Consider the following 15,265-nt stretch of genomic DNA (forward strand, 5'->3'; position numbering starts at 1 on the left):
ATGGGGGTTAGATACTCCAAAATATCCTGTTTTTTAGGAAATACAGTTCCTCTCTTTCCCAAGGTCTGAGCATAGTCCAAACCACAGAAAGGGGAGCTGTGCCAGTACAAAACATCTGAACAAGTCTCACATTTGAGCAAGGGCAAGGTCAGCCTCTCTGAGCCAAGCACACCTCTGATCTCTACAGGATCCAAGGGTGACAGAGCACAAATCTACACCAGGAGGTGATCTGAAACCAACCAACACATTTCATAGATGCCACCCAAACACCTCTCCAATGATGCTAACATTCAGGTGTGCTCACCGTTTCCCAGGGGTGAGACAAGATCTAATTTAACATCAACACTCCCCTTGCAGACTCCAGGAAGCATCTATCTGCTTTGCAGCATGCAGCTATGCCCTCTCTAGCTCCTGTTCAGGGACAAATAGCAATAATGCTCAGGAAGTAACAACGGGTGAATAACCATGACCTTCTGGCTCTGACCCCATAAACTGCTTCACTGAGGAGGAGCTGAGAGCTGCTTCAGTTCCATGAAGTTTTGCTTCAGTCACACTCACTCCCAGCAAAACTCATGTTAATGAAGTTGGCTGCTCTCTCTAAGCACTTCCACGCGTTACCACAAAGTTTCAGGAGCTAATACAGCATGCAATAACAAAATCCAGTCGAATGCCCTGGCTGAGCACAAGCAAGTATCATCTGAACAATGTGTGCCCTAAGAGCACAGAAAGGCCAAGCAAAATTATAAAGGGGGAAGCAAATCAAGTGAGACAGCCAGTTTTCCAAGGGAGAGCAAAAGATCTTGGTATCAACACAGGGACCTGCACAGGCACAAAGTGTGCTGAAGATTCCAAGTGTAAGAATTACAGGCACTTACAATTTAACTCTCTTTCTGTCCAGAAAACAATGCAAACAGCAGTGTTGACAAGAGGTGCCTGCTGAGCAGCTTTGGAGTCAGAGCTTTTGTCTACAGGCCAGACCCAGGCACACCTTGAGCTGTAGCAGCACTCCACACAGGTAGAATTGCAGCCTCAAAGAAACCCCCTCACTATTGAGAAATACTTCAACTCTCATTCCCCTTGTTCCTCTGGGCTGGCAGTTTTTGGTAAGAGACCCTGTTAGTCTCCTTCATAGCAGAAGCCAGGGGGCTGACAGGGTGACACACTATCAAGAAAAGCGCTGAGTTCAAAGATTCACTTCTCATCCATCACCAGAAAGGTGACAGTAATTTTCAGTCCTTCTTCATCTCTGCAGAACCAAAACTGGCAGCTGGGAGATGGAAGCCGTTTCCATCCCTGTATTTAGAGCCTGTCAGGAATCTTGGTGCCTTCCACACAGCTAGACAGACACTCACCAGCACCCTCTCCCCAAAACCACCAAAACACTCTATCTCCTTGGTCAGTGTAGGCACATGATCCAGAATCTTTGCTGACCCAAAGTTTCAGCATCAGTACACTTTCCCCAGACATTAAGGTCTGATAAATTTTTACATGTTAGCTTAGTTTGAGATCATAAGTAGGAAACAAAAAGCTTTTTTTGCCCATTAACATTGGTTTGTACATCTGCATGAACTCACCAATTGTTATGAACAAAAAAGTTACCTTTTTTTTTAAGAGAAGGGGCTGCAGAGGAGTTTTCAGTTGAGCTAGGAATTGATCGCTGGCCAAGAGTTCTTTGTTAGTGAAATGTTGGAATCACCCCTTGAGTATCCTTAAGTACCGCCGTTTAACTCTCTATTGTGGAGAATTCTTGTTTTTCAGAACCACCCTAGCCTGTTGCCAGGAGGATGACAACCTCCCCTCCGACGGTGGGGAGAGGGAGAAATTTGCATCTCAGGAGACATGCAAATTTATCTCAAACCCAAACTGCACTGGGACGGGACCTTCACCAAATCCTGGAAAATACCCCAAAAAAAAAAAGACGAGCCAAAGCAGAATTGAGAAGTCAGGGTGGTGTCTGGACATCAAGGCCGAGGTCCGAAGCCGGCAGAGATGCTTGAAAACCTCGGTCACTCCTCGCCCCAACTAAAAATGATGCCAGTCGGACCCAGGACCCCCTGGACTGATAACCCAAACTGAGAAACCTGGGTAAACCCCCACTGCTCTTGCAAAAACAGAACTCCCGGGTCCGGCCCTTAGGGGACAGCTGCAAATCCTCCTCTTCTGAGTCACTGCTGGGAGCGGCTCAGAACCCCCCAGATCTGCCAAAACCCCACTTTGAGCTGATCACTTTATTAAAGGCATTAAAAGGAGGAAATTCTCCTGCCCAGTTTATTTCACCAATGCTGTTAGCAAGCACATTTGGTTACACCTGGCACCTATTCCACACTTTAGCTACAGTTCTATCAGCTGATTCATGACTAAATCATTAGATTAACACATGGACACCCCCATGGATTCATACCATCCTTTCAGCCACAAGTACTCCAGAAAGAAGACTGGTTGTCAAAGAAGACAGTCTACTTACTTACTATTGTATGTGTTCTGAAAATACTTATTTTCCCACACAGATCTGAAGAGGATTTAGTTTGTTTAAAAAAAAAAAAAAAAAGGGCAGGTTTATCAGTCCTGCCTCTCTCTCAAGCATCACACAATGTAAGAAATAAGGCCAGTTGGGCTGCCCAAGACAGAAGAATTTGTACACACGCACTTCAACTATCCTCAACAATTTTTTAAGTAGAGCTGGGATAAAAACCCCTATGCACCAAAAAACCAACCTTGCAATGGAAGGTTTTATTACATAAACACTACAGTGTTTATTACATAAACACTACACTATGTCGTGTGCTGTTAACACTGTCACCTCAAAAATTGTGTATGGTTATGTTCAACTCTGAAAATACAGTGGAAAGGAAGGGCAAGGGAAGCTATTTGGAAATTGTACCAATAAAATAAAAGATTAGAAAAATGTGAATTCCAAACAGGATGGAAATGAGAGGACAAGACAGTAGTTCATTATACCACAATCACAAATACCAAGAAAGTGAGTTTTATGCTGTTTACTCAAAGAAAAATAAGTTAACTCCGAAACTACTTTAAAACAACAAGATGTTGTTTCTATGTCATGTGTAACTACTGTGCTGACTCTGATCACTGACTTCTGAAGCATAGTTACTTGCAGATTTAACAAGAAGGTAAAAGTTCACTGAATCTCCTCAGTCCCCACCATAAGCCAACTGCTCTGTAGCTGGAGTTGAACATATTAGTTCAGAACTCTCCCACCTGGAGTTCTACTACTTATCTAGTAACATCTTTGGCCACCATCAGAACACATCAATGGCTTGGTAGAACCAATGAAATAAAGTGTAAGATCCCATCTCCCATCAGACATGACAAACTCCAACATGGCAGCAAGTACTGCTTTTCTGAGGATCCCAGGCAGCTCACTGAGTGATCAAGATCACTGCCTCTGCACTTCACACTTATCTTGCTGCCTGCCTCACAGTCAGGAGTTGCTGTGGAGGTCTTTCTTGTAGGGTGCCCTTGGAGCAGCAAGCTAAGGTGAGACAAGACACCATAAGTGTACCACAGGTGTCAGTGCAAGTTGCAAACACATCGCAGGCACTGGATAAAAACACTGGAAAAGGGCCCTGCTGCTCGTAGATATCTGCAGTATCTAAGTAAAGCTAGGTTTGTATGTGCTTGTACAAGCCACAGGCATTGCCAATGCTGAGCAGTCTCTCTAGCCTGCTCACAAAGCACTGACAGTCATGGTCCTCACGAGCTACCAGGTTATGGCCAAGACAGGAGGAAGTGATCACACAGAGACAAGAACATGTTTTCCAACCACATCATAGATTCAAGTGAGGATGGAAGCAGCAAAGAAGCAAAAAAAGTAGAAGGCACCCTGTAGTATTGTCCACAAGGGTCCCAGGATGAGGGAAGAGACGAGAAAGTTGGCTCCATGTATCAGAAAGCTTGATTTATTATTTTATGATAGATAATATATTAAAACTATACTAAAAGAACAGAAGAAGGGATTTCATCAGAAGGCTAAGCTAAGAATAGAAAAGGAATGAATAACAAAGGCTTGTCTCTGACCGAGACAGTCTGCACAGGTCATCTGTGATTGGCCCTTAATTAAAAACAACCAGATGAGACCAATCACAGATTCCCCCTGATGCATTCCACAGCAGCAGATAAGAATTGTTTACAGTTTGTTCCTGAGGCCTCTCAGCTTCTCAGGAGGGAAAAATCCTAAGGAAAGGATTTTTCATAAAACATGTCGGTGACAGCACCCATCATTTAAAGTCCATCCTGAGCAACCGTGATGTCCAGCAGATTATTACTTGTGCAGGAGACCCAATAGGGTACACATGGCAAGAGTGCTAATTATGAAGATGAGACAGTAACAAAATATCCTGAAAGAAAGTTCCAATGGAAGGCACCACCGACAGGGGCCTTGCATGCATCACCACAAGCTCCTACCCTCTACTCTGATTGTGGCTCAGTGTGCTGACAGGAAACACGCCCTCCCACCAAACTAATGGCATAAATTCCGCAAAGCATAGTGCTCAAAGTACCTTCTGAGAGATGTCACTGAATCTAGAAAGCTCCATTTCCCTGTGGAATGGGTCAGTATTAAAAGGCCAAGAGTTTGTTTCGAGTCTCATCAGCTTTCAGTGACTTCTACACTGCCACTGAGTGCTGAACCATGTACTGCCATGGCAGGACACCTCAGAGATCTAGTTACTATTCAATGACTGGACTAAGGCAGCTACCTGAGGAAGCCCACAGTTCCAGTTTGTGGCTGGATAGTCTTGGCACACTGTGTCTCCCCATCAGAACAGCAGTAACTGGCACCAATTTAGAAGGAAACTTGCCCACTTAGCAATTCTGAATACTTCAGAGAGAATTAACTTGTCTGGTATTATACCTCTTGCTCAGAGACTTGCTGACATATGTTAGTGTATCTCAGGACTAGTTGTGGATGCATCATTCCTGCCTATGTGCCAGTGCACTTAGGGGTTAAAGACAAAGAGGAAGAATGAAGCTCTTACTGAAACCAGCAGATGCTGGGTGACTTCAAGGAGCCCTAGACTACAGCCAACATCCTTTCAGGTGACCACTGCCATCCTGTTTTGTGTTTGCACAGCTGCTAGCACAGGATCAATGCAGTGTCTAAGCCAGCGCTATGACAGCACAAAACCAGTAGTGGCATGAGACTATGCTTTGAATCATTAGCTATTATTAATTATCAAAGAAGAAGTAGTTTCTAGAGCTTTGCAAAGTCTAGTGTCAATATATGCCATAGTATTAGCATCTATGACAGACAGGAAACCTTATTCACAGTCTTCTACCCATATTAACATGTTTGGCTTTGAGTTTTTCCTCCCATGTTCCCCATATATTTCAACACATGTATAAAAATAGCTGACAAATTCTCTTAATTACTGTTGGTTGATGGTAGTCAGTGAAGGAAGCTGCAGTGAGATGGGAAGGGGTAAACCCTACACAGGAAGCACCAGCAGAGATAATAATTTGTCTATTTGACCTCTGAGAGAGAGGTGGGAGGTGCAACTGGATGAGGTCAATAACAGGAAACCAAATAAAAATTTATGGGCATCTCAGCGCATGTTTGTTATAGAACAACAGTTTCTCTTACCCCCCAAAAAAGGTGCAGGGCCCTTTGCTCCAGAAATGAAGGATATTCTGAGCTTCTACATGGCTATACAACTACAGCATACCCTTACTGCTCTTGCTGTATAAGCTGTTCCCCTGGGCTTTTTTGTCTTCATAGCTGTAGTTTGCCCATGGTACAGCTGAGTTGCAGCCCAACTGCTGCTCTACTTCACCTCTAGGAAAAGGAGAAATGGAAAAAGGACCTGGGCTTTTTGGTTAAAAAATGAGAACATGCTGAGGGAAAGAAAAGAAGGCAGCAGCCCCTCAAAGACACAAACTGGGCCTCAGATGAGTTATCAAGAAGTGTCACACCTTCCCTCCACCTTGACCTCCCCTCCACAAAATTACTTTGTTCAGCACAACACAAACATGTGCGAAAAGCCAAGCCTTGTTTATCACATAGGTTACCTTCAGGATCAGGTGAAACTTAAAGAGCTTTGGCAGATGCTTGGTTCACACTCATTAACTTCTCTCTGGCACTTACAGACTTGGCAGAACAAGGGGTAACTGGACCTCAGATTTTACCCAGAAGTGGAAGCACAAGAGGTGAACTATTTCACAACTCTGTTTAAACAAGTTCCTGGTTAGGTTTGCCTGTCTAGCCCACAAGTATAATAATTATACAACCTGTGCTCAAAATGAGGCCGCGCGTGACCTAATAATACAATAATCTTTAAAAGAAAAATCACCAACATCTCCAATATCCATCCATCTATTAATGTTATTTTTAATTCTTAATTTCCTTCAGATAGGCCTAGGCAAAAGCTTTGCTTAATTCTCTGTACAAGTGTATGTACAGCGCCAGGAAACACTGTGAGACAGCATTCCAGTGCTGGCTAACATGTTCTGATATGCAAAACCACCACCAAGTAAGATTAAGTTTTCTTACACTCCAGATTCTTTCCAACCTGTTCCCACAGCTGTTAGATAAAAAGAAAAGAAAGTTTAAATGGAGAAGAACTTGAATCATAACAACCATTATCTGACAGACCTCTCTAGAAATCATCTTGTACCAGGAGAAACTGAAATTTCCAACTGACAGACAAAAATAGCTATTGCTAGGATGAAAACTTGGGAGAAAAAAAGTGCTAAAGCCAACCTCACTCAAACTACTCAATTTTTATTACTTTTCAGTGGAAACAGTGAAAAGCATGTTACCCTGGATTATGCAGCTCAATGTGGGCCTCTAATAAAAGGCTTTATTGCAAAATTGCTTTTTGACTGAGTGAAACAATGGCTTCTTTATTAAAATATTTTAAAGACTCCTGAAGGAAATGCAGAGGGCTGAAATGCCCTCAGTGAAAGGTTCATTGCCATGCTACGCACTTCTGCTGTGTAATGTTTTACAAGCTGGGCTGCTCTGTGAATGGGGAGAGTTAGTTCTCGGCTGGCAGAGGCAGCTTGCATAATACCAGACAAGTTAATCGGTAACAAGCAATGCAGGAGACCTTTGTTCCAAGTGCGACACACACAAATTCCACACTAAGCACATCGATGCTTCTGAGAGTTACTCATTGACATGCGTTATTAAATTGCTTGGACTATACCTCAATGTACCAAAAAGGACTAGTTTAACAGAGCTACATCCTTCTGATGTCTTCCATCCTAAACTGTTGCATTTTAACCTCAGCCCACGGATCAGCTCATTACCGGTACAGAAGCACTTCCAGGGTGGATGATAGCAAGCACCTTGCAGCACACTCACATGTTCAGACAATGGCAGTGGGCAGCCAAGGAGGCAGCAGACAGGAAAGGGCAGGTGGCAGCCAGCAGAGTGCTTCAGTAACAGGAAGTGGTTATGGAAACATGTGTTGTGTTGTGTTCCCCCCTCCAAAGCAACTGCTCCCCTGTTCACCCTGAACAGATTGCTAAAATACCACCCTGCCCTCAGCCTCCCTGAAAAAATAGAAAGGGAAAGGAAAAATTAAGACATGCTTCTCCTGGCATGATCTGGAATGTCAGACCGAGGACAGCTAGCCTCTAGCAGGTAGAAGTCACACTGCACCAAAAGTTTAAGAGCAGTACAGCTCTTAACACTCAGCAGAGCATTCAGTTTATACCAAGTCTGAGGAAAACTATCACGGTTTTCACTGTCCACAGCACCAGCCTGGACAAAACACTTCTGCTGAACTGGACCATCCAGTCACCGCTCACTGTACAACATCACCTCACATCTCCCCAAGGCCAGATCCATGAGGCTGAACATCCAGTGCCAGAGCTGTGGGAGTCTCTGTCCAGCAGATCACCCTAGCTGATCTGTCCCTAAGTGACATTACTTGTTTGCTTTAATGCCCTGGGAGCAGTAAGCCAGTCTCTCTGGTGCAAGGTGGAGCAAAGGAACAAAGAGCCTCCAGCAGTTTGTTGTACAGTCAGCCAATCCCCAGCCCTACACTTGAACACCAGTGTAGAGCTGAAATTCAAAGAAGTGATAGGGAAAAAACCAACTGTCATGACAGCTTTCTCAGGAGACAAATGAAACTCAATCTTTGATAGCAGCAAACTCATCCCCCTTTGATAGGGGATTTTCATGTCTGTGAGTGCCACAAATAGCTCTGAGGCAAGGGAAAAGGCCAGCAAACGATACTCGAGGAGGTCCTCGCTCCTGCCTGTCTGGAGAGCTGCCCGTGACGCTGAAAACTGACACGGTGCCGATGCCCAAAGAGGAGCCTGACGCACCCGGCGGCCTTGCGGTGGCAACACACAATGCCAGCTGAGAGTGCCCGTGGGGACACAAGACTGGGAAGGCAGTTGGCACATCCCCCACTCCCACGAAAATATGCTTGAGAAATCACCCCCCCTCTGCAGTTCCACTCGTAGCCTAGCAGGCACACAAAGGCACGGGTAAGCACACACCCGCAGCAATTGTCACGATATTGTCCAAGGATTAGTCACCTAATAACAGCGTCGCCCTCGGCAACAGGGAGAAGGCTGTTTCATCCAGAACTCAAGTTTTATCCATCCCACAGCAAATCCTTTCTCATGCATGTCTGGCTCAGGGCAGCACCTTCTGTGTCTAAGTACACACACACACACACACACACACACACACACGCGCGCGCACACACACACACACACACACACACATGTATGATTATTAAGGACTTGGTAATTATGCAAAGAAACCCCATGAGACTGACTGATTGCCCCAACACCATGGCACAGGAACACAAAGCCAGCCTGGGTGGCTCAACAGGCTGCACTGCAATGGAGAGACCTTTTAGGTCACCCAATGTGTGTGCATTCTATGATCCCCAGAGTGATTTTCTGCACTGCAAATGCCCTAATGGAACTGCTCACACACACAAAAAACCAAACCCCAAAACCTTGAAATGCACAGCAACAAGTTACAGGCAGAGTGTACCAAACCCCAGAAATTCTGGTTTTGTTATAACTGCAGTTCTGGGCTACCAGTTTTTTAATTATGTCGTTTCCTGCATAATCTGAAATATACTGAGCCACTTGAGACCCAGGGAACTGAGGTGTGTACAGCACCACCTCCTGTGGGAAATTTTACTCACTGTAATTTCAGTGATGTGAATAAGGCCTTTATGATTGATTTTTAATTTGCCTTCACTTCTTTAAAGAGGGACGCTGACTGTGAAGTCTAGTAGCCACAATACTTGTATCACTACTTTGATTAAGAACTATTCCAGGAATGATCAATTTTAAGGAAGCTTCTTTTGCCTAGAGAATGATGATTCATCAGAGCCAATGGTTTGCAAGCTTCTATTTCATCAAGATATTTATCAGAAATATTCCTCAGGTCAAAGATGGTGAGTTGAGAAACATAATCATCCTTCACCACATGTAGATGACACATCTCTAGTCAGTGAAACAGAGCAGCTCCTTGGCATATATGCACATTCCAGTCCTGTCTCTACCTGACTCAGAAGGAACATGAAAGCAGGTGAGTACTGTAATTGCTTTCTCCAAATAGTACCTGCTTTATACAAAACAGAAAAAAAAACTTGATTAGAGGTAGAGCTGTACCTGCTTTGGATGTGGGAAACAAATGCAACTGCCTGCTCTGAATGAATAACCAACACAACATCAGCTACTGGTTGAACCTTCAGTCATGAAACTGCATTATCTCACAAATACTCCATTGCTATCAGTCTCCCTTCTCTACTCTTCCTCCTTTCTTTCCTCTTCTCATTAAAATGGGAAACTGATGACAAGGCTGAGAAAACAGACTGTTCTGAGCTATTTGTGTCTTCTCATTGTCACTTGTAAAAATATATTTTGTACTGATAAGAGGACACACAAGTCTATGAAGTGAATAAGTAAGTGCCTGACCTAGTAAGTCAAACAACTCATCTAAGAGATGAGGGCAATATTCACATTCCTGTATCACTAAACTAGGAATAAAAAAGAGCACTTGAAGTTCTGCAAATGAAAATACACTGATTTTACTACTGTGACTAGCTGCATTTAAGGTTCAACTGCATCTCCCCTCCTTTCTTGAGCCAAAGTGAGTTATTCATTAACTCGGATATTCTTTAGTCACTGCCTAAAATGTGAAGTCATTTGTAGAACAAAGACAGGAGTTAAGGGTCATACTGGTGGGAGCAAGTGCTTGTATTTACTTTTGGGGTTGGTTTGTTTGTTTGAGGGGGTTTTAAGATTAAAAGTAAACTTTCCTTTTTTCAGATCCATGGAAAGGAGGTCTAAGAGAAAAACACTGAAAAATTGCTGTACTACATTATTTAAGTATAGTGTTCTAAACTAGGTGCATAAACTGACCCTTACTTGGTTAGTTAGTCCTTGCTGTTCCCAAGACAGTGTTCTGTCTCCTTTCACCAAGTACTCCTTAGTCATGATTTTGAGAGAAAGGTTATAGCCTTGCCCTTCCTAGTGACAGTCAGTTAAATGCAAAACACCAAAGCCACCTAGAGTTTGGCTATTAACTTCAGGAAGCATTTTATCTATTATCTAATTCTCAATTACCTAGCTCATCTCCTCTAAGAAGTCTCCATTATGGACAATGAGACAGCAGTTGCTATTGCAAATTCTTCAAATTTCAACTAGATCTGAAACTGGGTGATGAAAACTGAAGAGAAAGGTGGAGAAATCTTAAGATAAACAGTGTCTTGCACTAAAGGTACCAAAGTTCTCAGGAAGGCACCAGTGTAGTGTGTTCCCTTCTACAAGGGAACGTGCTTCTGTTGTGCTTCCATAAACACTATGCATTTTAAGACCCATCACAAAATACTTGGTCAACCAGGCATCTCCCCTTTCCATCTCCATTTGGTTCTGGAAGTTCAAAAGGCACAAAACCAATTAAGACACAAACCAACCTATTCAGCTTTCCATACACAGTGTCAACAGCAGCAGTTCCTTCTCATTTCTTCCAGGAGCCCTTGGGCATTGCAGGCCCTGCACACACCCTGTGTGCACACAGGACATGCACCCACAGCAGGAGTCAGGACTGTGGCAGGGACACCTCATAAGCTGCTTCAGCACTAACAGTGTAAATACTCCACACACCAACCAACAGGTACAATCAAGGCTTCCTTTGTACATTCACTGCTTTATTTACTCACTTAACAACATTGAGTGATGTCCTTTACAAATGCAGGCTTAAACTGGGCTGTTACAGAAGAAACTACAGATTGATGAACAGCAATATTCTGCACACAATTATGCCTGTGGTAAAAAAATACCTTAGATCCCTTTCCCAAAAAAATACAATCAATAAGCTACTGTTAAAATGATCAGACTGCACCAGGAACTGCAAGGTGTGTAGTCAGAGTAATATCAGATCAACAGCTTTGGTTATGACTGAGCTGCAGGATTTGAAAGACAAACACATGTAATGGAAATCCTTGAGAAAGAATGCCAGCCTCAGTTTTTGTTTTGGAGAAGCAACTCTTGCCTCACTTATAGTAGCTCTAAACTCAATTTAGACAACCAGCAAAACATGCTTAACACCAATGTAAAGGCAACAGACAGTGGAAATTCAGATGGAGTACTAAAATGCTCTTTGAGTGTTGGCCTCTTTGATTTTTCCCTTACAGGCTGTGCCTTTTGTTCCATTGCCACTGGAAAGCCATGGCTGAGGAACTTCAGGCATGTGGTGAAAAAATACCTGTTTGCTTGTACAAACCCTAAGGGAAAAACTAAAAATTGTCAACTTTTAATGACATTTTGAAAATGGTCAAAAAAGCTGCAACTTTGTATAGGGGTTGTCATCCTCAGTGTTGAATTTCACTAGTCTGTGCCTTAAACTAGATGGGATTTCCTAGCAAAAGCGCTTTAACCCACAGGTTATTTCACAGAGGAAGTTGGAAGTTAGCTCTTCCTCACTCCCCCATAAACCCACCATTTTGGCAATGTAAAATTATCTAAGTAAGACAGCACTTGCTGCTCAATAATTCTGCTATACCTGACAGCAAAGCACTCACAAATACATACAGACAGCAAAAAATAAGCTGTGCATGCACTGGGAAAGCATCTCCATTGACACAGAGATACATCCAAGATTACACACCACTTCAACTTCCTGCTATGGACCTTAGTTTTGAGGCACAGAATTACGTGAATGAGCTTGTTCTGGTTTTCATAGTGAGTACTTCTGTCTTTAAAAATTCCTGCAATTTAACATTTTCTCATTTTATTGGACTTTAAATTTTGGCATACAAAGCCAGAATCAGGTAATTATTAGTAAGTTAATACAGAACACAGGAGATATTAACTGATGTGCATAAGTATGACTGTCTACAAATAAACCTAGGCCCTATCTGGAGGATTTGAATCCCTAGTGCCTGTAATATTCCAAGCTCCACACAAGTTTACTGTAGACACAATCTAGTTCAGGAGTCAGGGTGGTCACCCAAGAAAGGGCTAAGAAAGTGTCGCTGCAGAAGCACTGTCAGGTACTGATGTTCAAACCCAAGGACACATTCAGACAAAGAGAAGACTCTTGAGTTTCAATCCATCGAAAACTCCATTGTACTATATTCATTCAAGAAAACTGCATGGATTTTTTTTTTTTACAGTACTGAGTCAAACACCCTTAATAAACTCTCTCTTTTGGTGTCTAGTCTGGTCTACAACACAGCTACTCTACATAGAAAACACTTACTGGCTTAAAAGAGTGTCAGGGGAAGCATTTCACTTTTCAAGTTCCTGTGAGAACACGTTTGCCTAGCAAGCCTTACCTCTAAAAGTCCATCTTCAGGCAGGTCTGTGCAGTGAACGGCATTCTGAATCTTGTCCTTCCCAAAGACAGCACGCAGCGTTCCAGGTCGGAGGTGACGGGCTAATACCTATTGAACACAAACAAATCAGAAGACCTTTGTGAACCACACTGTTCATTTGTATCATGGATGCAAGAGAATCTTTATAAGATAATATAAAATATTATTATGCTATTAAAATATGTGTAGTATATTAAAGTATGTGTAGTACACTGTAAAATAAAACATAGATTGAAAGCAGCCCTCAGGAGAAGAACCTGGGGATGTTGGTGGACAAGAAGGTTGACATGACCCAGCAACATGCCAATTGTATCCTGGGCTGCATCAAAAGCAGCATGGCTGGCAGGGCGAGGGAGGCGATTCTCACCCCTGCTCCACTCTGGAGCAGAGTGAGAATCCCTCTTGGCATTCTGCATCCAGCTCTGGGACCCCCAACATAAGAAGATCATGGACCTGTTGGAGTGAGTCCAGAGGAGGGCCATGAATGAAGCACCTCTCCTGTGATGACAGGCTGAGAGAGCTGAGGTTGTTCAACCTGAGAACTCTCCAAGAGAACCTTAGAGCAGCCTTCTGGTACCTAAAGGAGGCTATAGCAGAGCTGGAGAGTGACCTTACTAGGACAGGCAATGACAGAGCAAGGGTGAATGGCTTTAAACTCAAAGAGAGCAGGTTTAGAAAAATACTATGAAGAAATTCTTCACTTTGAGAGTGGCAAGACACTGAGATGAGTTGTACAGAGAAGCTGTGGATGCCCCATCCTTGGAGCTGTTCAAGGACAGTTTAGATGGGGCTCTGAGTAACCTGGTCTAGGAGAAGGTATCTCTGGCTATGGCAGGAGGGTTTGGAACTACTTGATCCTGAAGATCCTTTCCAACCCAAACCATTCTATGATTCTATAAAAAGAGAAATTCCAACCTGTACCACACACATAGACAGTTGCTGAAAAAAACATGACCACAGCTCCGAATACATGCTTGAAATTGGGCCAATCAAGCCATGTTGGGTGGCATACAGGACCCTTCATATTGCAGAAACACCTTACTGGTACTTTCATCAACACAGTTAGCTCCTGTTAAGACCTTTGCAGCTCTCAAGCACCGGATGTGCTGTCTGTGAGCAGACACAAATGTGCTGCCTTGCAGATTGCTTCCCTTAGCACGGAGCTATTTGCTTCAGAACATGACATTTGTGAAGTCCAGCTGCTGAACCTCCTCTCAGTCTTCTCCTTAGACACTGTGACTAGTGCCAACATCAGATCACCTCTAAGGATCAGTCCAGACTCTACATCTTTCTTTGTTCTTTGAAATTAACATTTCAATACTCTTCTTCATCTACAATGCCAAATACCTCTTAAGCTTCTCAGAGGCCTATTTACTACAGCAGATAGGTCCTGAGATAATATTCCTCCCTACATTTTTACTGTGGTATTTCCCTCATACCCCGGAGGACTGCCTTCATTGGCTCTGCCCTCCACCATACTCTTTCTTTCAAGCCACCATGAAGTCCTGCTGTACTTCTCTGCACTATCACCTTGCATTGTGGTCTTTTAACCTCTTTCCTACCCCACCCACACACTTGGCCTCTCTTCCCAAAACCCTGGAGGCTCTTCTCCAAGATCTGTCTCATGCACTGTGAAATTAACCCAGTTTTCCCTCCTTAAAACCCTTTGGATGTTCTCCCACAAGTGCCTGGGAGGCGACCAGCTCACACTACAGCTACTGAACAAAGAAAAGAACTCCTTCCTTGCCAACAAAGCTTTCATCAGCCCCTTTCTGAATAGGCACTGGGTACATTAGGGTGTAATCACTCTGGAAGTGGTCAGTGCAGTTTCACTGTGCCACTCCCAGGTGTTTGTTTCAGTATCACAGCTGGAGGTTACTGTTCCCACAACTGAGTCATCAAACTGGATTGTCGAAGCATGTTTTAATTTTCAGTGTCAAATGGGTTTGAATTGACTTAATCAGTAGCTCTTAGCTGACCTGGAAAACCTTGCACAGGTACAAATGAAAACCAGTCCATGATGCACAGTCTCTTCTGGGATGGCAGTGAATGTTTTAAGCTAGTTCCAAAAGACCTCACAAGAGCATTATCTGACAAACAACACCCTCTGTTCACTTTCTAGCTTCACCCATTGTTTATGTCTCATTACCAAACTAAGACAATTGGACTTTAGCTCAGCAAGTCCTAGATAGTTTCCTGTCATAACAATTAATGATTATTATGGTCTGTTACCCTCCGGAAGACAATTAAACTGCTTTAAAGCTTGGGGTGTGTATAACCCAAAACATGATATGAGAAGAAGTTTCAGTTCCTCATTGTTACTGTGTGTACATCACAGGTTATACAAGATCTTTTTATATGAATGTCAAGGACATTTGAATAAGACACACTCAATATCAAATGAAGTTTGCTTAAGAGGAAAGTTCAAGAGTTTCACTTAAAAAAAA

The 15,265-nt window shown here is 43.2% G+C and overlaps 1 protein-coding gene across 2 annotated transcripts in view; it reads right to left on the minus strand.

Moving 5' to 3' along the window:
* Window positions 1-15,265, minus strand: part of NME7 (NME/NM23 family member 7) — an 89,718-nt gene that overhangs the window by 4,499 nt on the left and 69,954 nt on the right. For both annotated transcript variants that reach the window (XM_059837962.1, XM_059837963.1), the window contains one exon: window positions 12,780-12,887. In XM_059837962.1, coding sequence (XP_059693945.1) covers window positions 12,780-12,887 — 108 coding nt within the window. The remainder of the gene's footprint in view (window positions 1-12,779; window positions 12,888-15,265) is intronic.

This window comes from Haemorhous mexicanus, chromosome 2, assembly GCF_027477595.1.
Source record: "Haemorhous mexicanus isolate bHaeMex1 chromosome 2, bHaeMex1.pri, whole genome shotgun sequence".
Taxonomy (NCBI): domain Eukaryota; kingdom Metazoa; phylum Chordata; class Aves; order Passeriformes; family Fringillidae; genus Haemorhous; species Haemorhous mexicanus.